The sequence below is a fragment of the Coturnix japonica genome, unplaced genomic scaffold (assembly GCF_054131305.1).
Source record: "Coturnix japonica strain WE unplaced genomic scaffold, WE-NBRP24 Scf173, whole genome shotgun sequence".
NCBI classification, from domain to species: Eukaryota; Metazoa; Chordata; class Aves; order Galliformes; family Phasianidae; genus Coturnix; species Coturnix japonica.
In genome coordinates, this window is record NW_028189076.1 from 4,394 (window position 1) to 30,738 (window position 26,345).

General features: G+C 55.9%; 1 protein-coding gene across 4 annotated transcripts in view; it reads right to left on the reverse strand.

Moving 5' to 3' along the window:
* Positions 1 to 458: 458 nt before the first annotated feature.
* Positions 459 to 26,345, reverse strand: part of LOC107307843 (transcription factor RelB homolog) — a 31,664-nt gene continuing 5,777 nt past the window's right edge. Inside the window, exons 2-10 of one of the 4 annotated variants that reach the window (XM_085535760.1) lie at positions 22,599 to 22,756; positions 20,990 to 21,081; positions 20,755 to 20,886; positions 18,192 to 18,296; positions 11,371 to 11,513; positions 7,003 to 7,075; positions 3,438 to 3,506; positions 3,205 to 3,282; positions 459 to 761 (exon numbers count right to left, since the gene is read on the reverse strand). In XM_085535760.1, coding sequence (XP_085391886.1) covers positions 520 to 761; positions 3,205 to 3,282; positions 3,438 to 3,506; positions 7,003 to 7,075; positions 11,371 to 11,513; positions 18,192 to 18,296; positions 20,755 to 20,886; positions 20,990 to 21,081; positions 22,599 to 22,756 — 1,092 coding nt within the window. In that variant the 3' untranslated portion in view covers positions 459 to 519. Of the gene's footprint in view, positions 762 to 3,204; positions 3,283 to 3,437; positions 3,507 to 5,590; positions 5,664 to 7,002; positions 7,076 to 9,491; positions 9,565 to 11,297; positions 11,514 to 18,191; positions 18,297 to 20,754; positions 20,887 to 20,989; positions 21,082 to 22,598; positions 22,757 to 26,345 lie in introns of all 4 variants that reach the window. The other 3 variants (XM_085535757.1, XM_085535759.1, XM_085535756.1) reach the window with 3 other exon arrangements.

Genomic DNA, 26,345 nt, shown 5'->3' on the forward strand with positions numbered 1-26,345 from the left:
CACCCCCCCCATGTGCCCCCCCCACTATGTCCCCCAATGTGTCCCCCTCCCACCCCTACCCCCCCCAATGTCCCCCTACCCCCACCCAACGTCCCCCCCCCTCACAATACAATGACAACCTTTGGGTCTCAAAGCCTTTATTGACCCCCCCTCTCCCCCCCCTCATGTCCCCATATCCCCCCCCCCCCATGCTGTGCGTCTGGGGGGGGGTCCCGTGTCCCCCCATAAATATAGTGCAAAGTGGCTCCAAATGGGATGGGGGGGGGGGGGGACACTGGGGACCCCCATTTGTGGGGGGGGGGCGTTTGGGGACCCCCCATATGGGGGAGTTTGGGGCGGGGGGGGGGGTGACGTGGGGGTCCCTATATGGTGTGTGTGGGGGGGACACATTGGGGACACCCCAGTGGTTGGGGGGGGGGATATTGCAGCCCCCATGTTGTGCTGGGGGCACATTTGGGGGGGGGGGGGGGGAGGAGGATACATTGGGGACCCCATATTGAAGGACACCCCCCCCCACACTCAAAGGTCCCCTGGGAACATGTGGGACCCCATGAGGCTGTGGGGGGGGTGGGGGTCGCCGTGGGGGGGGGGGCTCTGAGAATAACTCCGGCCCCATAAAATCTGTGGGGTGGAAAGGGGGGACGGAGGGGGGGGGCAATGGGGGGAGGGGGGGGCACAGGGGGGTTGGGGAGGGGGAGCGAAGGGGGAGGGGAGGTGGGAGAGGGGGTCCAATGGGTCGGCCAATAGGGCGAAGGCTTCGTCTGTGGGGGGGGGGCAAAGCAAAATGGGTCAGTTCTATGAGATTTGGGGTGGGGTCTATAGGGGGAGCTGTGCCCCCCCCCCCCAATAGGGCTGGGGAATGGGGGGGGAATGGGGGGGATATATAGGGGGCATCCCATAATATGTGGCACAACCGCTGCCCCATTGACACCAATGTCCCCATTAACCCCATTGACACCAATGTCCCCATTAACCCCATTGACCCCAATGTCCCCATTAACCCCATTGACACCAATGTCCCCATTAACCCCATTGACACCAATGTCCCCATTAACCCCATTGACCACAATGGCTGCAGGGTCCCCATTGACACCAATAACCCCATTAACCCCATTGACCCCAATGTCCCCATTAACCCCATTGACCCCAATGTCCCCATTAACCCTATTGACACCAATGTCCCCAATGTCTCCATTGATCCCAGTGTCCCCATTGATCCCAATGGCTGCAGGGTCCCCATTGACACCAATAACCCCATTAACCCCTGTGTCCCCATTAACCCCATTGACCCCAATGTCCCCATTCATCCCAATGTCCCCATTGACCCCACTGACCCCATTCATCCCAATGTCTCCAATGTCCCCATTGACCCCCATACCCCCACTGACTCCATTGACCCCAAAGTCCCCCATGTCCCATTGACCCCAATGTCCCCATTGACTCCAATGTCCCCCATTGGTCCCCATTGGTCCCCATTGACCCCAATGTCCCCACTGACCCCACTGACCCCATTGACCCCAATGTCCCCATTGACCCCTGTGTCCCCAATGTCCCCATTAACCCCCATGTCCCCATTGACCCCAATGTCCCCGTTCATCCCAATGCCCCCAGTGTTCCCATTGACTCCCATGTCCCCACTGACCCCAATGTCCCCACTGACCCCACTGACACCAAAGTCCCCCATGTCCACATTGAACCCAATGTCCCCATTGACTCCAATGTCCCCATTGACCCCAATGTCCCCCATGTCCCCACTGACCCCATTGACTCCAATGTCCCCATTGACCCCAGTGTCCCCCATGTCCCCATTGACCCCCATGTCCCTACTGACCCCAATGTCCCTATTGACCCCACTGACCCCCACTGACCCCAATGTCCCCACTAATCCCCATGTCCCCATCAACCCCAATGTCCCCATTGACCCCAATGTCCCCAATGTCCCCATTGACCCCAATGTCCCCATTGACCCCCTTACCCCCACTGACTCCATTGACCCCAATGTCCCCATTGACTCCAATGTCCCCCATTAGTCCCCATGTCCCCACTGACCCCCATGTGTCTAATGTTCCCATTGACTGCCATGTCCCCATTGACCCCCATACCCCCACTGACTCCATTGATCCCAATGTCCCCATTCATCCCAATGTCTCCATTGATCCCATTGATCCCAATGTCCCCCATGTCCCCATTGACCCCGATGTCCCCACTGACCCCAATGTCCCCATTGACCCCACTGCCCCCACTGACTCCAATGTCCCCATTGACCCCAATGTCCCCATTGACCCCAATGTCCCCACTGACCCCCTTACCCCCACTGACTCCATTCACCCCAATGTCCCCATTCATCCCAATGCCCCCAATGTCCCATTGACCCCAATGTCCCCATTGTTCCTCATGTCTCCAATGTCCCCATTGACCCCAATGTCCCCACTGACCCCATTGACTCCAATGTCCCCATTGACCCCAGTGTCCCCAATGTCCCCATTAACCCCCATGTCCCCATTGACCCCAATGTCCCCCATGTCCCCACTGACCCCAATGTCCCCATTGACCCCACTGACCCCAAAGTCCCCCATGTCCACATTGAACCCAATGTCCCCATTGACCCCAATGTCCCCATTGACCCCCATACCCCCACTGACTCCATTGATCCCAATGTCCCCATTCATCCCAATGTCTCCATTGATCCCATTGATCCCAATGTCCCCCATGTCCCCATTGACCCCCATGTCCCCACTGACCCCAATGTCCCCACTGACTCCAATGTCCCCATTGACCCCACTGCCCCCATTGACCCCAATGTCCCCATTGACCCCACTGCCCCCATTGACCCCAATGTCCCCATTGACCCCACTGACCCCAATGTCCCCATTGACCCCAATGTCCCCACTGACTCCAATGTCCCCATTGACCCCAATGTCCCCAATGTCCCCATTGACCCCAATGTCCCCATTGACCCCCTTACCCCCACTGACTCCATTGACCCCAATGTCCCCATTCATCCCAATGCCCCCAATGTCCCATTGACCCCAATGTCCCCATTGTTCCTCATGTCTCCAATGTTCCCATTGACCCCAATGTCCCCATTGACCCCAGTGTCCCCAATGTCCCCACTAACCCGCATGTCCCCATTGACCCCAATGTCCCCCATGTCCCCATTGACCCCCATGTCCCCACTGTCCCCATTGACCCCACAGTCCCCACCTGCTGCCGGCAGTGGAGCGAAGTGATCCATGAACCCAGGGGGCGGTTTCCTCCTTTTGGCCTCAATCCCATATGGATCTTTAAGGGGGGGGGGGGGGGAGAAGAAAGGGATGGGGGGGGGGAGAGGTGACGTGAGGGATGTGGGGGGGTTTGGGGTCATGGGGGTGGCCCCGGGGGGGGGGGGGGGTGAGGGGGGGTCCCCAAAGTGGGGGTGTCCCCCCCCCATCACCCACCTGCACACGACAGCTCCTCCAGCAGGTCCGGCATGCCGCGCTTCCGCTTCACCTTCACCCCATAGGCATCTATAGGGGGACACCGTGCTGCTCCTGTCCCCCATGGCCCCATAGCTCCATCCCCACTGCCCCATGGCCACATATCCCCATGGCCACATATCCCACGTCCCCAACCCTATATCCTCATCCCATATCCCATGTCCAGACCTCCATATCCCCATCCCCCCATATAACCCCTATAACCCCATATAACCCCATACAACCCCACACACCCTGCTCTCTGGGCAGGTACATACAGGGGCAGCCCTATTTCTCCCCATAACCCCCCATATAAGCCCATATAACCCCCCATATAACCCCATATAATCCCCCATATAACTGCATATAACCTCATATAATCCCCCATATAACCCCCCATATACCCCATATAACCCCCCCATAACCCCATACAACCCCCATAACCCCCCATATACCCCCATATAAGCCCATAGCCCACCATATACCCCCATATAACCCCCCATATCACCCATACAACCCCCCACATACCCCATATAACCCCATAACCCCCCATATAACCACCTATAAACCCATATAACCCCATATATCCCCATATAACCTCCCATACAACCACATAACCCCCCATATAACCCCATATAACCCCCCAATAACCCCATATTACACCGTATTACCCCATATACCCCCCCATATAACCCCATTTAACTCCATATAACCCCATACAACCCCCATATCCCCCCATATCCCCCCCATACCCTGCTCTCTGGACAGGTACGTATATGGACACCCCCTGCTCTGTGCCCTGTCGGTGAGGCGCTGTAGGAACACCTCATATCCCCCCATATCCCCCCATAACCCCCCATATACCCCATATAATCCCCAATATAAACCCATATAACCCCATATAACCGCCCATATACACCATATAACACTCCATATGCCCCCATATAACCACATATAACCCCCCATATAACCCCCAATATAACCCCATATCCCCCCCATATAACCCATATAACCCCACATAATCCCCATATATCCCGATATTCCTCCATATATGCCCATATAACCCCATATAACCGCCCATATACACCATATAACACCCCATATAACCCCATATACCCTATATAACCACATATAACCCCATATCCCCCCATATAACCCCCCATACCCTGCTCTCTGACCCCATAACCCCCCATATAACCCTATATAACCCCCCATACCCTGCTCTCTGGGCAGGTACGTATATGGACACCCCCTGCTCCGTGCCCTGTCGGTGAGGCGCTGTAGGAACACCTCGTATCCCCCCATATCCTCCCATAACCCCCCATATACCCCCATATCCCCCCATATAACCCCATAACCCCCCATATCCCCCCATATAACCCTATATAACCCCCATACCCTGCTCTCTGGGCAGGTATGTATACAGACACCCCCTGCTCCGGGCCCTGTCGGTGAGGCGCTGTAGGAACACCTCGTATCCCCCCATATCCCCCATATAACCCCATATAATCCCATATAATCCCATATAACCCCCCATACCCTGCTCTCTGGGCAGGTAGGTATATGGACACCCCCTGCTCCGTGCCCTGTCGGTGAGGCGCTGTAGGAACACCTCGTATCCCCCCATATCCCCCCATATAACCCCCCATATACCCCATATAATCCCCAATATAAACCCATATAACCCCATATAACCGCCCATATACACCATATAACACTCCATATGCCCCCATATAACCACATATAACCCCCCATATTCCCCATATAACCCCCCATATACCCCATATAACCGCCAATATAACCCCATATTCCCCCATATAACCCATATAACCCCACATAATCCCCCATATAACCTTATATTCCTCCATATATGCCCATATAACCCCATATAACCGCCCATATACACCATATAACACCCCATATCCCCCCATATACCCTATATAACCCCATATCCCCCCATATAACCCCCCATACCCTGCTCTCTGGGCAGGTATGTATATGGACACCCCCTGCTCCATGCCCTGTCGGTGAGGCGCTGTAGGAACACCTCGTATCCCCCCATATCCCCCATATAACCCCATATAATCCCATATAATCCCATATAACCCCATATAACCCTATATAACCCCCCATACCCTGCTCTCTGGGCAGGTATGTATATGGACACCCCCTGCTCCGGGCCCTGTCGGTGAGGCGCTGTAGGAACACCTTGTATCCCCCCATATCCCCCCATAACACCCCATAACCCCCCATATAACCCTATATAACCCCCCATACCCTGCTCTCTGGGCAGGTATGTATATGGACACCCCCTGCTCCGGGCCCTGTTGGTGAGGCGCTGTAGGAACACCTCGTATCCCCCCATATCCCCCATATAACCCCATATACCCCCATATAACCCCATATTACCCCCCATATGCCCCATATAACCCCCAATATAACCCCATATCCCCCCCATATAAGCCATATAACCCCACATAATCCCCCATATAACCCGATATTCCTCCATATATGCCCATATAACCCCATATAACCGCCCATATACACCATATAACACCCCATATAACCCCATATACCCTATATAACCCCATATCCCCACATATAACCCCCCATACCCTGCTCTCTGGGCAGGTAGGTATACGGACACCCCCTGCTCCGTGCCCTGTCGGTGAGGCGCTGTAGGAACACCTCGTATCCCCCCATATTCCCCCATATCCCCCCATATACCCCCCATATCCCCCTATATCCCCCCATATAACCCCATATAACCCCCCATACCCTGCTCTCTGACCCCATATAACCCCATATAACCCCCCATACCCTGCTCTCTGGGCAGGTAGGTATATGGACAGCCCCTGCTCCGTGCCCTGTCGGTGAGGCGCTGTAGGAACACCTCGTATCCCCCCATATCCCCCATATAACCCCATATCCCCCCATATAACCCCCCATACCCTGCTCTCTGGGCAGGTACGTATATGGACACCCCCTGCTCCGCGCCCTGTCAGTGAGGCGCTGTAGGAACACCTCGTATCCCCCCATATCCCCCCATATAACCCCCCATATACCCCATATAATCCCCAATATAAACCCATATAACCCCATATAACCGCCCATATACACCATATAACACTCCATATGCCCCCATATAACCACATATAACCCCCCATATTCCCCATATAACCCCCCATATACCCCATATAACCGCCAATATAACCCCATATTCCCCCATATAACCCATATAACCCCACATAATCCCCCATATAACCTTATATTCCTCCATATATGCCCATATAACCCCATATAACCGCCCATATACACCATATAACACCCCATATCCCCCCATATACCCTATATAACCCCATATCCCCCCATATAACCCCCCATACCCTGCTCTCTGGGCAGGTATGTATATGGACACCCCCTGCTCCATGCCCTGTCGGTGAGGCGCTGTAGGAACACCTCGTATCCCCCCATATCCCCCATATAACCCCATATAATCCCATATAATCCCATATAACCCCATATAACCCTATATAACCCCCCATACCCTGCTCTCTGGGCAGGTATGTATATGGACACCCCCTGCTCCGGGCCCTGTCGGTGAGGCGCTGTAGGAACACCTCGTATCCCCCCATATCCCCCCATAACACCCCATAACCCCCCATATAACCCTATATAACCCCCCATACCCTGCTCTCTGGGCAGGTATGTATATGGACACCCCCTGCTCCGGGCCCTGTTGGTGAGGCGCTGTAGGAACACCTCGTATCCCCCCATATCCCCCATATAACCCCATATACCCCCATATAACCCCATATTACCCCCCATATGCCCCATATAACCCCCAATATAACCCCATATCCCCCCCATATAAGCCATATAACCCCACATAATCCCCCATATAACCCGATATTCCTCCATATATGCCCATATAACCCCATATAACCGCCCATATACACCATATAACACCCCATATAACCCCATATACCCTATATAACCCCATATCCCCACATATAACCCCCCATACCCTGCTCTCTGGGCAGGTAGGTATACGGACACCCCCTGCTCCGTGCCCTGTCGGTGAGGCGCTGTAGGAACACCTCGTATCCCCCCATATTCCCCCATATCCCCCCATATACCCCCCATATCCCCCTATATCCCCCCATATAACCCCATATAACCCCCCATACCCTGCTCTCTGACCCCATATAACCCCATATAACCCCCCATACCCTGCTCTCTGGGCAGGTAGGTATATGGACAGCCCCTGCTCCGTGCCCTGTCGGTGAGGCGCTGTAGGAACACCTCGTATCCCCCCATATCCCCCATATAACCCCATATCCCCCCATATAACCCCCCATACCCTGCTCTCTGGGCAGGTACGTATATGGACACCCCCTGCTCCGCGCCCTGTCAGTGAGGCGCTGTAGGAACACCTCGTATCCCCCCATATCCCCCCATATAACCCCATATACCCCCATATCCCCCATATAACCCCCCATACCCTGCTCTCTGACCCCATATCCCCCCCTATAACCATATATAACCCCCCATACCCTGCTCTCTGACCCCATAACCCCCCATATCCCCCCATATCCCCCCCATACCCTGCTCTCTGGGAAGGTACGTATATGGACACCCCCTGCTCCGGGCCCTGTCGGTGAGGCGCTGTAGGAACACCTCGTATCCCCCCATATCCCCCTATATAACCCCATATCCCCCCATATAGCCCCATATAACCCCATATCCCCCCCATACCCTGCTCTCTGGGCAGGTATGTATATGGACACCCCCTGCTCCGGGCCCTGTTGGTGAGGCGCTGTAGGAACACCTCGTATCCCCCCATATCCCCCCATACAACCCCATATACCCCCCATATCCCCCTATATCCCCCCATAACCCCCCATATAACCCTATATAACCCCCCATACCCTGCTCTCTGGGCAGGTATGTATATGGACACCCCCTGCTCCATGCCCTGTCGGTGAGGCGCTGTAGGAACACCTCGTATCCCCCATATCCTCCCATAACCCCCCATATACCCCCCATATCCCCCCATATCCCCCCCATACCCTGCTCTCTGACCCCATATCCCCCCACATAACCCTATATAACCCCCCATACCCTGCTCTCTGAGCAGGTAGGTATACGGACACCCCCTGCTCCGTGCCCTGTCGGTGAGGCGCTGTAGGAACACCTCGTATCCCCCCATATCCTCCCATAACCCCCCATATAGCCCCATATCCCCCCATATAGCCCCATATAACCCCATATAACCCTATATAACCCCCCATACCCTGCTCTCTGGGCACATACGTATATGGACACCCCCTGCTCCGGGCCCTGTCAGTGAGGCGCTGTAGGAACACCTCGTATCCCCCCATATCCCCCCATAGCCCCCTATAACTCCCCATATCCCCCCATATAACCCTATATAACCCCCCATACCCTGCTCTCTGACCCCATATCCCCCCATATCCCCCATATACCCCCATATAACCCCATATAACCCCCCATACCCTGCTCTCTGGGCAGGTATGTATATGGACACCCCCTGCTCCGTGCCCTGTCAGTGAGGCGCTGTAGGAACACCTCGTATCCCCCCATATCCCCCCATACAACCCCATATACCCCCATATCCCCCCATATAACCCCATAACCCCCCATATCCCCCCATATAACCCCCCATACCCTGCTCTCTGGGCAGGTACGTATACGGACACCCCCTGCTCCGTGCCCTGTCGGTGAGGCGCTGTAGGAACACCTCGTATCCCCCCATATCCCCCCATACAACCCCATATACCCCCCATATCCCCCCATATAACCCCATATAACCCCCCATACCCTGCTCTCTGACCCCATATCCCCCCATATCCCCCCCATACCCTGCTCTCTGGGCAGGTATGTATACGGACACCCCCTGCTCCGTGCCCTGTCGGTGAGGCGCTGTAGGAACACCTCGTATCCCCCCATATCCCCCATATAACCCCATATAATCCCATATAATCCCATATAACCCTATATAAGCCCCCATACCCTGCTCTCTGGGCAGGTATGTATATGGACACCCCCTGCTCCGTGCCCTGTCGGTGAGGCGCTGTAGGAACACCTCGTATCCCCCCATATCCCCCATATAACCCCATATACCCCCATATAACCCCATATTACCCCCCATATACCCCATATAACCCCCAATATAACCCCATATTCCCCCATATAACCCATATTACCCCACATAATCCCCCATATAACCTGATATTCCTCCATATATGCCCATATAACCCCATATGACCGCCCATATACACCATATAACACCCCATATCCCCCCATATACCCTATATAACCCCATATCCCCCCATATAACCCCCCATACCCTGCTCTCTGGGCAGGTAGGTATATGGACACCCCCTGCTCCGTGCCCTGTCGGTGAGGCGCTGTAGGAACACCTCGTATCCCCCCATATCCCCCTATATAACCCCATATCCCCCCATAATCCCCCATATAACCCCATAACCCCCCATATAACCCTATATAACCCCCCATACTCTGCTCTCTGGGCAGGTAGGTATATGGACACCCCCTGCTCCGTGCCCTGTTGGTGAGGCGCTGTAGGAACACCTCGTATCCCCCCATATCCCCCCATACAACCCCATATACCCCCCATATCCCCCTATATCCCCCCATAACCCCCCATATAACCCTATATAACCCCCCATACCCTGCTCTCTGGGCAGGTAGGTATATGAACACCCCCTGCTCCAGGCCCTGTCGGTGAGGCGCTGTAGGAACACCTCGTATCCCCCCATATCCCCCCATAACCCCCCATATAACCCCATATCCCCCCATATAGCCCCATATAATCCCATATAACCCCATATAACCCCCCATACCCTGCTCTCTGGGCAAGTACGTATATGGACACCCCCTGCTCTGGGCCCTGTCGGTGAGGCGCTGTAGGAACACCTCGTATCCCCCCATATCCCCCATATAACCCCATATAATCCCATATAATCCCATATAATCCCATATAACCCTATATAACCCCCCATACCCTGCTCTCTGGGCAGGTAGGTATATGGACACCCCCTGCTCCGTGCCCTGTCGGTGAGGCGCTGTAGGAACACCTCGTATCCCCCCATACCCCCCCATACTCCCCCATATACCCCCATATCCCCCTATAACCCCCCATATAACCCCATATAACCCCCCATACCCTGCTCTCTGACCCCATATCCCCCCCATATAACCCCATATCCCCCCATACCCTGCTCTCTGGGCAGGTATGTATATGGACAGCCCCTGCTCCGGGCCCTGTCGGTGAGGCGCTGTAGGAACACCTCGTATCCCCCCATACCCCCATATAACCCCATATCCCTCCATATAACCCCATATACCCCCATATAACCCCCCCATAACCCCAAGACCCTCCATATAACCCCATATCCCTCCATATCTCCCCATGTAACCCACCATATAACCCCATATCCCGCTATATAACCCCCCATATAACCCCATATCCCCCTTAACCCCCCATATCCCCCCATATAACCCCCCATACCCTGCTCTCTGACCCCATATCCCCCCATATCCCCCCATATAACCCCATACAACCCCCATATTCCCCATATAACCCCATATCCCCCCATATAACCCTATATAACCCCCCATACCCTGCTCTCTGGGCAGGTAGGTATATGGACACCCCCTGCTCCGTGCCCTGTCGGTGAGGCGCTGTAGGAACACCTCGTATCCCCCCATATCCCCCCATATCCCCCCATATAGCCCCATATCCCCCCATATAGCCTCATATAATCCCATATAACCCTATATAACCCCCCATACCCTGCTCTCTGGGCAGGTATGTATACGGACACCCCCTGCTCCGGGCCCTGTCGGTGAGGCGCTGTAGGAACACCTCGACCTGCACGGGCTGCTCCAGCTGTAGGGATCTATAGGGCGGCGTCCGGAGCACGATGGCGACCTGACGGTGAACGTCGGCCTGAGAGAAATCGGCCCGAGCCTCCCACGTCTCCTTACGGAACACAACCGCGATGTCCTCTATAGGGGATACAGGGGGTATAGAGGGGGTGTATATATAGGGGGTGTGTATATAGGGGGTGATTATATAGGGAGTATATATGGGAGGTATATATAGAGAGTACAGGGGGTATATGTATATAGGAGGTAGATATAGAGAGGGTATATGTATAGGGAGTGTATATATATAGGAGATATAGATATATAGGGGATGTATATATAGGGGATGTATATATAGGGGGTGTATGTATAGGGAGTATATATAGGAGGTATATAGAGAGAGTACAGGGGGTATATGTATATAGGAGGTATATAGAGAGGGTATATGTTTAGGGAGTATATATATATAGGAGATATAGATATATAGGGGATGTATATATAGGGGATGTATATATAGAGGGTGTATATATAGGGGGTGTATATATAGGGAGTATATATAGGAGGTATATATAGAGAGTATAGGGGGTATATGTATATAGGAGGTATATATAGAGAGGGTATATGTATAGGGAGTATATATATATAGGTGGTGTAGATATATAGGGGGTATATATATATAGGAGATGCATATGGGGAGATATATAGGGGAGATGAGATATATATGGGGATATATGTATATATATGGGGGATATATGTATAGGGGATATATATATATATAGGAGATATATATATATAGGGGGAGATATATGGGGAGATGAGACATAGGGGATATATATGTATATGGGATATATATATATATATAGGAGATACATATAGGGGGAGATACATAAAGGAGATGAGATATATAGGGGATATATATATATGGGAGATATATAGGGAGATATATATAGGGGATATATGTAGGGGATATATATAGGGAAGATATATAGGGAAGATACATAGAGCATATATATAGGGGGAGATATATAGGGGAGATGAGATATATAGGGGATATATATATATGGGAGATATATAGGAGGATATATATATAGGGGATGTATATAGGGGGTGTATAGGGGGAGATATTTAGGGGATATATTGGGGATATATATAGGGGATACATACTGGGGATATGAGATATATAGGGGATATATATAGGGGGATATATAGGGGAGATATATATAGGGGATATATATAGGGGATTAATATAGGGGAGATATATAGGGGATATATATAGGGGAATATATATAGGGAATATATAGGGGGTATATAGGGAGATATGTATAGGGGATATGTGTAGGGGATACATATAGGGGATATATATAGGGAAGATATATAGGGAAGATATATAGGGGGAGATATAGGGGAGATATATAGGGGATACATATAGGGGATATATATAGGGGATACATATAGGGGATGTATAGGGGGATATATAGGGGAGATATATAGGGGAGATATATAGGGGGATATATAGAGATATATAGGGGATATATATGTACGGGGATATAAAGGGGAGATATATAGAAGATATGTAGGGGATATATAGGGGATATATATAGGGCATATGTATAGGGGGATATATATAGGGGGGATATATATAGGGAAGATATATAGGGGATATATAGGGGAGATATATATAGGGAGAGATATATAGAGGATATATATAGGGGGTATATATATGGGATATATAAGGGAGATATATAGGGGGATATATAGGGGATACATATAGGGGTATATATAGGGAAGATATATAGGGATCTATAGGACAGATATATAGGGGAGATATATAGGGGAGATGAGATATATAGGGGATATATATACAGGGATATATTGGGGATATATATAGGGGAATATATATAGAGGATATATATAAGGGAGATATAAAGGGGGTATATATAGGGGATACATATAGGAGACATATATAAAGGTTATATAGAGAATATATATAGGGGGATATATAGGGGAGGTGTATAGGGGACATATACAGGGAGATACATAGGAGATATATATAGGGGGAGATATATAGGGGAGATGAAATATATAGGGGATATATATATGGGGTATATATAAGGACCACAACCCCCCACACAACCCCCCCTGCACCCCATACAGCCCCTCCCCCATCTCCCCCCATAGACCCCTCACACATAGACCCCCCCACCCGTCCTATAGACCCCCCCTCCCCCCACATCCCCTCTGCACCCCATACAGATCCTCCCACACGTCTCCCCCCACAGACCCCCCCCATAGACCCCCCCAAACCCCCCAAACCCCCCTCTCCCCCCACAAACCCTCCCACCCCAAAGACCCTCCACACATAGACCCCCCCCCCACATCCCTCCTTGTACCCCATACAAACCCCCCCTCATAGACCTCCCCTCCCACCCCAAATACCCCCCCACATAGACCCCCCCATCCTTCCTACAGACCCCCTTTCCCCCACATCCCCCTCATAGACCCCCCACAGACCCTCCCACCCCAAAGACCCCCCCACATAGACTCCCCCACCCCTCCTACAGACCCCTCTCCCCCCCCACATCCCCCCTGCACCCCATGCAGACCCCTCCCATCTCCCCCCACATAGACCCCCTTGACCCCCCCTCATAGACCACCCTCCCACCCCAAAGACCCCCCCCAAATACCCCCCCCACCCCTCCTACAGACCCCCCCTTCCCCCACATCCCCCTCTTCACCCCATACAGACCCTCCCCCACGTCTCCCCCCACAGACCCCCCTCATAGATCTCCCCTCCCCCCAAATACCCCCCCACATAGACCCCCCCACCCCTCCTACAGAACCCTCTCCCCCCCCACATCCCCCTCTTCACCCCATGCAGACCCCCCCCCCCCATCTCCCCCCACATAGATCCCCTTGACCCCCCCCTTGGCCCCCAATACACCCCCCTCCCACCCCAAAGACCCCCCCCAAATACCCCCTTACCCCTCCTACAGACCCCCCTTCCCCCACATCCCCCTCTTCACCCCATACAGACCCTCCCCCACATCTCCCCCCACAGACCCCCCCTCATAGTCCTCCCCTCCCCCCAAATACCCCCCCACATAGACCCCCCCACCCCTCCTACAGACCCCTCTCACCCCCACATCCCCCCCTGCACCCCATGCAGACCCCCCCCATCTCCCCCCATATAGACCCTCTTGACCCCCCCCTTGGCCCCCAGTATGCCCCACTCCCACCCCAAATACCCCCCCACATAGACTCCCCCACCTCTCCTACAGACCCCTCTCCCCCCCCACATCCCCCTCTTCACCCCATACAGACCCTCCCCCACAGACCCCCCCTCATAGACCCCCCTCCCCCCACAGACCCTCCCACCCCAAAGACCCCCCCCAAATACCCCCCCACCCCTCCTACAGACCCCCCCTTCCCCCACATCCCCCTCTTCACCCCATACAGACCCTCCCCCACGTCTCCCCCCACAGACCCCCCCTCATAGACCCCCCACAGACCCTCCCACCCCAAAGACCCACCCAAATACCCCCCCACAAACCCCCCCCACCCCTCCTACAGACCCCTCTCCCCCCCCACATCCCCCCTGCACCCCATGCAGACCCCCCCCATCTCCCCCCACATAGACCCCCTTGACCCCCCCTCATAGACCACCCTCCCACCCCAAAGACCCCCCCAAAAGACCCCCCCACCCCTCCTACAGATCCCCCCCTTCCCCCACATCCCCCTCTTCACCCCATACAGACCCTCCCCCACGTCTCCCCCCACAGACCCCCCCTCATAGACCCCCCACAGACCCTCCCACCCCAAAGACCCCCCCAAAGACCCCCCCAAATAGACCCCCCCACCCCTCCTACAGACCCATATCCCCCTGCACCCCATACAGACCTCCCCCCTCTCCCCCCCATCCCCCCTGCACCCCATGCAGACCCCCCCATCTCCCCCCACATAGACCCCCTTGACCCCCCCTCATAGACCACCCTCCCACCCCAAAGACCCCCCCCAAATACCCCCCCACCCCTCCTACAGACCCCCCCTTCCCCCACATCCCCCTCTTCACCCCATACAGACCCTCCCCCACGTCTCCCCCCACAGACCCCCCCTCATAGACCCCCCACAGACCCTCCCACCCCAAAGACCCCCCAAATACCCCCCCACATAGACTCCCCCACCCCTCCTACAGACCTCTCTCCCCCCCCACATCACCCCTGCACCCCATGCAGATCCCCCCCCATCTCCCCCCACATAGACCCCCTTGACCCCCCCTCATAGACCACCCTCCCACCCCAAAGACCCCCACCAAATACCCCCCACACCCCTCCTACAGACCCCCCCTTCCCCCACATCCCCCTCTTCACCCCATACAGACCCTCCCCCACGTCTCCCCCCACAGACCCCCCCCCATAGACCCCCCACAGACCCTCCCACCCCAAAGACCCCCCCAAATACCCCCCCACATAAACCCCCCCACCCCTCCTACAGACCCCTCTCCCCCCCCAAATCCCCCCCTGCACCCCATGCAGACCCCCCCCCATCTCTCCCCACATAGACCCCCTTGACCCCCCCCTTGGCCCCCAATAACCCCCCCTCCCACCCCAAAGACCCCCCCAAATACCCCCCCACATAGACCCCCCCATCCCTCCTACAGACCCATCTCCCCCTGCACCCCATACAGACCTCCCCCCTCTCCCCCCCCATATACCCCCTTGCCCCCCCACCTTGGCCCCCAATAACCCCCCCTCCCACCCCAAAGACCCCCCCCAAATACCCCCCCCACCCCTCCTACAGACCCCCCCTTCCCCCACATCCCCCTCTTCACCCCATACAGACCCTCCCCCACGTCTCCCCCCACAGACCCCACCTCATAGACCCCCCACAGACCCTCCCACCCCAAAGACCCCCCCAAATACCCCCCCACATAGACTCCCCCACCCCTCCTACAGACCCCTCTCCCCCCCCAGTTCCCCCCCTGCACCCCATGCAGACCCCCCCCCTCTCCACCCACATAGACCCCCTTGACCCCCCCCTTGGCCCCCAATACACCCCCCTCCCACCCCAAAGACCCCCCCCAAATACCCCCCCCACCCCTCCTACAGACCCCCCTTTCCCCCACATCCCCTCTTCACCCCATACAGACCCTCCCCCATATCTCCCCCCACAGACCCCCACCTCATAGACCACCCTCCCACCCCAAAGACCCCCCAAATACCCCCCCACAACCCCCCCCCACCCCTCCTACAGACCCCTCTCCCCCCCCACATCCCCCCTGCACCCCATGCAGACCCCCCCCATCTCCCCCCACATAGACCCCCTTGACCCCCCCCTTGGCCCCCAATAAACCCCCCTCCCACCCCAAACCCCCCCCAAAGACCCCCCCACCCCTCCTACACACACCCCCCTTCCCCCACATCCCCCTCTTCACCCCATACAGACCCTCCCCCATATCTCCCCCCAAAGACCCCCCCTCATAGACCTCCCACAGACCCTCCCACCCCAAAGATCCCCCAAATACCCCCACACATAGACACCCCCAATCCTCCTACAGACCCCTCTCCCCCCCCACATCCCCCCCTGCACCCCATGCAGACCCCCCCCATCTCCCCCCACATAGACCCCCTTGACCCCCCCCTTGGCCCCCAATAAACCCCCCTGCCACCCCAAAGACCCCCCCCAAATACCCCCCACCCCTCCTACAGACCCCTCTCCCCCCCCAGTTCCCCCCCTGCACCCCATGCAGACCCCCCCCCTCTCCACCCACATAGACCCCCTTGACCCCCCCCTTGGCCCCCAATACACCCCCCTCCCACCCCAAAGACCCCCCCCAAATACCCCCCCCACCCCTCCTACAGACCCCCCTTTCCCCCACATCCCCTCTTCACCCCATACAGACCCTCCCCCATATCTCCCCCCACAGACCCCCACCTCATAGACCACCCTCCCACCCCAAAGACCCCCCAAATACCCCCCCACAACCCCCCCCCACCCCTCCTACAGACCCCTCTCCCCCCCCACATCCCCCCTGCACCCCATGCAGACCCCCCCCATCTCCCCCCACATAGACCCCCTTGACCCCCCCCTTGGCCCCCAATAAACCCCCCTGCCACCCCAAAGACCCCCCCCAAATACCCCCCACCCCTCCTACAGACCCCTCTCCCCCCCCACATCCCCCATTGCACCCCATACAGACCCTCCCCCACAGACCCCCCCTCATAGACCCCCCACAGACCCTCCCACCCCAAAGACCACCCCAAAGACCCCCCCAAATAGACCCCCCCACCCCTCCTACAGACCTCTCTCCCCCCCCACATCCCCCATTGCACCCCATGCAGACCCCCCCATCTCCCCCCACATAGACCCCCTTGACCCCCCCTCATAGACCACCCTCCCACCCCAAAGACCCCCCCCAAATACCCCCCCATCCCTCCTACAGACCCCCCCTTCCCCCACATCCCCCTCTTCACCCCATACAGACCCTCCCCCACGTCTCCCCCCACAGACCCCCCCTCATAGACCCCCCACAGACCCTCCCACCCCAAAGACCCCCCCAAATACCCCCCCACAAACCCCCCCCACCCCTCCTACAGACCCCCCCCCATCTCCCCCCACATAGAACCTCTTCACCCCCCCTTGGCCCCCAATAAACCCCCCTCCCACCCCAAAGACCCCCCAAATACCTCCCCACCCCTCCTACACACACCCCCCTTCCCCCACATCTCCCTCTTCACCCCCTACAGACCCTCCCCCATATCTCCCCCACAGAACCCCCCCCCCATAGACCCCCCCCCCATTGCCCCCCCCTCTGACCCCCACCTTTCTGGACCTTGTCGCACAGCAGGTACAGCTCCTCCCCCCCTGTGCACGGCCCGCTCTCCTTGTTCATCCGGCAAATGCGCAGCTCAGAGGTGTTGGTGGACTCTGAATAATGGGGGGAATGGGACCAGGATGGAACTGGGACCAGGATGGAAATGGGGGGGAAACTGGGACCAGTATGGGAACTGGGGGGGGATACTGGGACCAGTATGGAAACTGGGACCAGTATGGGAACTGGGGGGGGATACTGGGACCAGTATGGGAACTGGGAGGGGATACTGGGACCAGTATGAGAACTGGGAGGGGAAACTGGGACCAGTATGGGAACTGGGGGGGAAACTGGGACCAGTATGGGAACTGGGAGGGGATACTGGGACCAGTATGGGAACTGGGACCAGTATGGGAACTGGGAGGGGATACTGGGACCAGTATGGAAACTGGTGGGGGATACTGGGACCAGTATGGAAACTGGGACCAGGATGGAAATGGGGGGGATACTGGGACCAGTATGGGAACTGGGAGGGGAAACTGGGACCAGTATGGGAACTGGGAGAGGATACTGGGACCAGTATGGGAACTGGGGGGGGATACTGGGACCAGTATGGGAACTGAAGGGGGATACTGGGACCAGTATGGAAACTGGGACCAGTATGGGAACTGGGAGGGGAAACTGGGACCAGTATGGGAACTGGGAGGGGAAACTGGGACCAGTATGGGAACTGGGAGAGGATACTGGGACCAGTATGGGAACTGGGGGGGGATACTGGGACCAGTATGGGAACTGAAGGGGGATACTGGGACCAGTATGGAAACTGGGACCAGTATGGGAACTGGGAGGGGAAACTGGGACCAGTATGGGAACTGGGAGGGGAAACTGGGACCAGTATGGGAACTGGGGGGGAAACTGGGACCAGTATGGGAACTGGGAGGGGAAACTGGGACCAGTATGGGAACTGGGACCAGTATGGGAACTGGGAGGGGAAACTGGGACCAGTATGGGAACTGGGAGGGGATACAGGGACCAGTATGGAAACTGGGGGGGATACTGGGACCAGTATGGGAACTGGGACCAGTATGGGAACTGGGAGGGGATACTGGGACCAGTATGTGAACTGGGAGGGGATACTGGGACCAGTATGTGAACTGGGAGGGGAAACTGGGACCAGTATGGGAACTGGGAGGGGATACTGGGACCAGTATGGGAACTGGGACCAGTATGGGAACTGGGAGGGGATACTGGGACCAGTATGGAAACTGGTGGGGGATACTGGGACCAGTATGGAAACTGGGACCAGGATGGAAATGGGGGGGATACTGGGACCAGTATGGGAACTGGGAGGGGAAACTGGGACCAGTATGGGAACTGGGAGAGGATACTGGGACCAGTATGGGAACTGGGGGGGGATACTGGGACCAGTATGGGAACTGAAGGGGGATACTGGGACCAGTATGGAAACTGGGACCAGTATGGGAACTGGGAGGGGAAACTGGGACCAGTATGGGAACTGAAGGGGGATACTGGGACCAGTATGGAAACTGGGACCAGTATGGGAACTGGGAGGGGAAACTGGGACCAGTATGGGAACTGGGAGGGGAAACTGGGACCAGTATGGGAACTGGGAGAGGATACTGGGACCAGTATGGGAACTGGGGGGGGATACTGGGACCAGTATGGGAACTGGGACCAGTATGGGAACTGGGAGGGGAAACTGGGACCAGTATGGGAACTGGGAGGGGATACAGGGACCAGTATGGAAACTGGGGGGGATACTGGGACCAGTATGGGAACTGGGACCAGTATGAGAACTGGGAGGGGATACTGGGACCAGTATGGGAACTGGGACCAGTATGGGAACTGGGAGGGGAAACTGGGACCAGTATGGGAACTGATGGGGGATACTGGGACCAGTATGGGAACTGGGACCAGTATGGGAACTGATGGGGGATACTGGGACCAGTATGGAAACTGAAGGGGGATACTGGGACCAGTATGGGAACTGGGACCAGTATGGGAACTGAAGGGGGATACTGGGACCAGTATGGGAACTGAAGGGGGATACTGGGACCAGTATGGAAACTGGGACCAGTATGGGAACTGAAGGGGGATACTGGGACCAGTATGGGAACTGGGAGGGGATACTGGGACAAGTATGGAAACTGGGGGGGGATACTGGGACCAGTATGGAAACTGGGGGGGGATACTGGGACCAGTATGGGAACTGGGACCAGGATGGAAATGGGGGGGATACTGGGACCAGTATGGGAACTGGGAGGGGATACTGGGACCAGTATGGGAACTGGGAGGGGATACTGGGACCAGTATGGAAACTGGGACCAGTATGGGAACTGGGAGGGGATACTGGGACCAGTATGTGAACTGGGAGGGGATACTGGGACCAGTATGTGAACTGGGAGGGGAAACTGGGACCAGTATGGGAACTGGGAGGGGATACTGGGACCAAACCCCAAACCCCCCCAGGCCCCCCTAGATCCCATCAGCCCCCCCCAGCTTCCCCCCCTCCAGTGCCCCCTCCCAGTTTGCCCAGTGCTCCCAGTTCCCTACTCTTATCGAAGATGGGCTCCGACAGCACCGGGCTGAGCTGCCTGGTCCTCCCGCTGCCATCGCGGTACGACGCCTGGAAGCAGATCCTCACCACGTTCATATCCACCTCCTGGTGGTTCTTCAATGAGCCAGCTGCAATTTGGGGGGGGGGTCCCCAATATGGGGGGGGGGGTCAGCACCTCGCTATGGGGCAGGGAACCCACCCACCCCCCCCACATCCCCCCCAGCCCCACACCTTTGAAGGGGTCGATGCCCAACTGCAGCTTCTTCTCAATGGCCGCCTCGATCTCCTTCTTCTTCACGCATTGGATGCCCAGGTTGCTGAAGCTGATTAAAGGTGGGGAGGGGAGGTGAGACCCTGCCCCACATATTGACCCACACACTGACCCACAGCAACACACAGAGCCAGACAGTGGGGGTGGGAAGTGGGAGCAGTGGGTAATGGGGGCTGTATGGGGAATGGGAGCGGGTAATGGGGTCTGTATGCAGACTGGGAGTGGGTAATGGGGTCTGTATGGGGACTGGGAGTGGGTAATGGGGTCTGTATGAGGACTGGGAGTGGGTAATGGGGCCTGTATGGGGACTGGGAGTGGGTAATGGGGGCTGTATGGGGACTGGGAGTGGGTAATGGGGTCTGTATGGGGACTGGGAGTGGGTAATGGGGGCTGTATGGGGACTGGGAGTGGGTAATGGGGTCTGTATGGGGGCTGGGAGTGGGTAATGGGGTCTGTATGGGGACTGGGAGTGGGTAATGGGGCCTGTATGGGGAATGGGAGTGGGTAATGGGACCAGTATGGGGAATGGGAGTGGGTAATGGGGTCTGTATGGGGAATGGGAGTGGGTAATGGGGTCTGTATGGGGAATGGGAGTGGGTTATGGGGTCTGTATGGGGAATGGGAGTGGGTAATGGGGTCTGTATGGGGGCTGGGAGTGGGTAATGGGGTCTGTATGGGGACTGGGAGTGAGTAATGGGGTCTGTATGGGGAATGGGAGTGGGTAATGGGGGCTGTATGAGGACTGGGAGTGGGTAATGGGGTCTGTGTGGGGAATGGGAGTGGGTAATGGGGCCTGTATGGGGGCTGGGAGTGAGTAATGGGGTCTGTATGGGGACTGGGAGTGGGTAATGGTGGCTGTATGGGGACTGGGAGTGGGTAATGGGGTCAGTGTGGGGACTGGGGATGGGAAGTGAGACCAATATGATGCTGTGAACTGGCATTGGGACCAGTAGGGCACTGGGACTGGGACCAGTATTGCACTGGGGTCATGCACTGGGACCAGTAGGGTACTGGGACTGGGACCAGTACGGTACTGAGACCAGTAAGGTTCTGGGGTCAAGCACTGGGACCAGTAGGGCACTGGGGTTTGGCACTGGGACCAGTAGAGCACTGGGACCAGTAGGGCACTGCAACTGGGACCAGTAGGGCACTGGGACCAGTAGGGTTTTGGGGTCAGGCACTGGGACCAGTTGGGTTCTGGGACAAGTAGGGTTCTAGGGTTCAGGCATTGGGGGATCAGGCACTGGGACCAGTAGGGCGCTGGGACTGGAACCAGTACGGTACTGGAACCAGTAGGGCACTGCAACTGGGACCATTAGGGCACTGGTACCAGTATGGTTCTGTGGCCAGGCACTGGGACCAGTAGGGTTCTGGGACTGGAACCAGTAAGGTTCTGTGGCCAGGCACTGGGACCAGTAGGGCACTGGGACATGGGACCAGTAGGGTTCAGGGATCGAGCACTGGTACCAGTATGGTTCTGTGTCCAGGCACTGGTACCAGTATGGTTCTGGGTTCATGCACTGGGCCCAGCCCGGCGCCACGTTGTCCCCGTTGTCTCCATGCACCCACCTGTGCCGGGGGTTGTTGTGGGGCTGCAGCCGGACCTGGCACAGCCCATTGCTGCAGTCTTTGCCCACCAGGCCGTGAGGATGGACGCGGTGAGGCCAATCCTTCCACACCAAGCAGGCCGTCACCTGGACCTCGGGGATGGACTGGCAGTTCAACAGCTGGGGAGGGGGATAAAATGGAGGGGGGTCAGAACCCCAAAAATTGGAGATTTAGGGCTGAAATGGGAGGTGAGGCCTAGAAACATGGCGGCCGCCATTGGGATGGTTGGTAACCATGGAAAACAGAGGGATATGTGGGCTTCAGAGGGGACAGAGTGGGACAGAATGGGACAGGGGGGACATGGGGGTTGACATGGAGGTCTATCAAATTTGGGGTGGCAGCAGGAGGGGGGAAGGACCCCAGAATAGGAGATTTTGGGGTGAAAATGGGAGGTGAGGCCTAGCAACATGGCGGCCATCATTGGGATGGTTGGTAAACATGGAAACCATAGGGATATGTGGGGCTCAGGAGGGACAGAATGGGATGCAGGAAAGAAAATGGGGGTCACCCATCTTTGGGGACATTGGGTGGTTCAGCACCCCAAACATTGGGATTTTAGGGCAAAAATAGGAGATGAGGCCTAACAACATGGCGGCCATCATTGGGATGGTTGGTAAGCATGAAAACCATAAGGATATGTGGGCCTCAGATGGGACACGGGGGACAAGAGAGGACAGTGGGGACACGGGGAGTTAATATGGGGGCTTCTGAATTTGGGAGGACATTGGAGGGGTCAGCGTCCCAAAAATTGGAGATTTGGGGCTGAAATGGGAGGTGAGGCCTAGAAACATGGCGGCCGCCATTGGGATGGTTGGTAACCATGGAAACCATAGGGATACGTGGGGCTCAGGAGGGGACAGAGTGGGACAGGGGGGACATGGGGGTTGACATGGAGGTCTATCAAATTTGGGGTGGCAGCAGGAGGGAGGAAGGACCCCAGAATAGGAGATTTTGGGGTGAAAATGGGAGATGAGGCCTAGAAACATGGCGGCCGCCATTGGCATGGTTGATAACCATGGAAACCGTAAGGATACGTGGGGCTCAGGAGGGACAGAATGGGATGCAGGGGAGAAAATGGTGGCCAGCCATCTTTGGGGGACATTGGGTGGTTCAGCACCCCAAACATTGGGATTTTAGGGCAAAAATGGGAGATGAGGCCTAACAACATGGCGGCCGCCATTGGGATGGTTGGTAACCATGGAAACCATAGGGATACGTGGGGCTCAGGAGGGGACAGAGTGGGACAGGGGGGACATGGGGGTTGACATGGAGGTCTATCAAATTTGGGGTGGCAGCAGGAGGGGGGAAGGACCCCAGAATAGGAGATTTTGGGGCGAAAATGGGAGATGAGGCCTAGAAACATGGCAGCCGCCATTGGGATGGTTGGTAAGCATGGAAACCATAAGGATACGTGGGGCTCAGGAGGGACAGAATGGGATGCAGGAAAGAAAATGGGGGTCACCCATCTTTGGGGGACATTGGGGTGGGTCAGCACCCCAAAAATTGGGATTTTAGGGCAAAAATGGGAGATGAGGCCTAACAACATGGCGGCCATCATTGGGATGGTTGGTAAGCATGAAAACCATAAGGATATGTGGGCCTCAGATGGGACACGAGGGATAAAGAGGACAGTGGGGACACAGGGAGTTAATATGGGGGCTTCTGAATTTGGAAGGACATTGGGGGGGGTCAGCATCCCAAAAATTGGAGATTTAGGGCTGAAATGGGAGGTGAGGCCTAGAAACATGGCGGCCGCCATTGGGATGGTTGGTAACCATGGAAAACAGAGGGATACGTGGGGCTCAGGAGGGACAGAATGGGATGCAGGAAAGAAAATGGGGGCCACCCATCTTTAGGGGATATTGGGTGGTTCAGCACCCCAAAAATTGGGATTTTAGGGCAAAAATGGGAGATGAGGCCTAGCAACATGGCGGCCATCATTGGGATGGTTGGTAAGCATGAAAACCTTCGGGCTCTGTGGGCCTCAGATGGGACACGAGGGACAAGAGAGGACAGTGGGGACACAGGGAGTTAATATGGGGGCTTCTGAATTTGGAAGGACATTGGGGGGGGGGTCAGCATCCCAAAAATTGGAGATTTAGGGCTGAAATGGGAGGTGAGGCCTAGAAACATGGTGGCCGCCATTGGGATGGTTGGTAAGCATGGAAACCATAAGGATATGTGGGCTTCAGGGGGGACAGAGTGGGACAGAATGGGACAGGGGGGTTGACATGGAGGTCTATCAAATTTGGGGTGGCAGCAGGAGGGGGGAAGGACCCCAGAATAGGAGATTTTGGGGTGAAAATGGGAGATGAGGCCTAGAAACATGGCGGCCGCCATTGGGATGGTTGGTAAGCATGAAAACCATAAGGATATGTGGGCCTCAGATGGGACACGGGGGACAAGAGAGGACAGTGGGGACACAGGGAGTTAATATGGGGGCTTCTGAATTTGGGAGGACATTGGGGGGGGGTCAGCATCCCAAAAATTGGAGATTTAGGGCTGAAATGGGAGGTGAGGCCTAGAAACATGGCGGCCGCCATTGGTATGGCTGATAACCATGGAAACCATAGGGATATGTGGGCTTGAGGGGGGACAGAGTGGGACAGAATGGGACAGGGGGGACATGGGGGTTGACATGGAGGTCTATCAAATTTGGGGTGGCAGCAGGAGGGGGGAAGGACCCCAGAATAGGAGATTTTGGGGCGAAAATGGGAGATGAGGCCTAGCAACATGGCGGCCGCCATTGGCATGGTTGATAACCATGGAAACCATAAGGATACGTGGGGCTCAGGAGGGACAGAATGGGATGCAGGAAAGAAAATGGGGGCCACCCATCTTTAGGGGATATTGGGTGGTTCAGCACCCCAAACATTGGGATTTTAGGGCGAAAATGGGAGATGAGGCCTAACAACATGGCGGCCATCATTGGGATGGTTGGTAAGCATGAAAACCATAGGGCTCTGTGGGCCTCAGATGGGACATAGGGGACAAGAGAGGACAGTGGGGACACAGGGAGTTAATATGGGGGCTTCTGAATTTGGGAGGACATTGGGGGGGGTTCAGCATCCCAAAAATTGGAGGTTTAGGGCTGAAATGGGAGGTGAGGCCTAGAAACATGGCGGCCGCCATTGGGATGGTTGGTAACCATGGAAAACAGAGGGATATGTGGGCTTCAGGGGGGACAGAGTGGGACAGGGGGGACATGGGGGTTGACATGGAGGTCTATCAAATTTGGGGTGGCAGCAGGAGGGGGGAAGGACCCCAGAATAGGAGATTTTGGGGTGAAAATGGGAGGTGAGGCCTAGAAACATGGCGGCCGCCATTGGGATGGCTGATAACCATGGAAACCATAGGGATATGTGGGCCTCAGATGGGACACGGGGGACAAGAGAGGACAGTGGGGACACAGGGAGTTAATATGGGGGCTTCTGAATTTGGGAGGACATTGGGGGGGGTTCAGCATCCCAAAAATTGGAGGTTTAGGGCTGAAATGGGAGGTGAGGCCTAGAAACATGGAGGCAGCCATTGGGATGGTTGGTAAGTATGAAAACCATAGGGATATGTGGGCTTCAGAGGGGACAGAGTGGGACAGAATGGGACAGGGGGGACATGGGGGTTGACATGGAGGTCTATCAAATTTGGGGTGGCAGCAGGAGGGGGGAAGGACCCCAGAATAGGAGATTTTGGGGCGAAAATGGGAGGTGA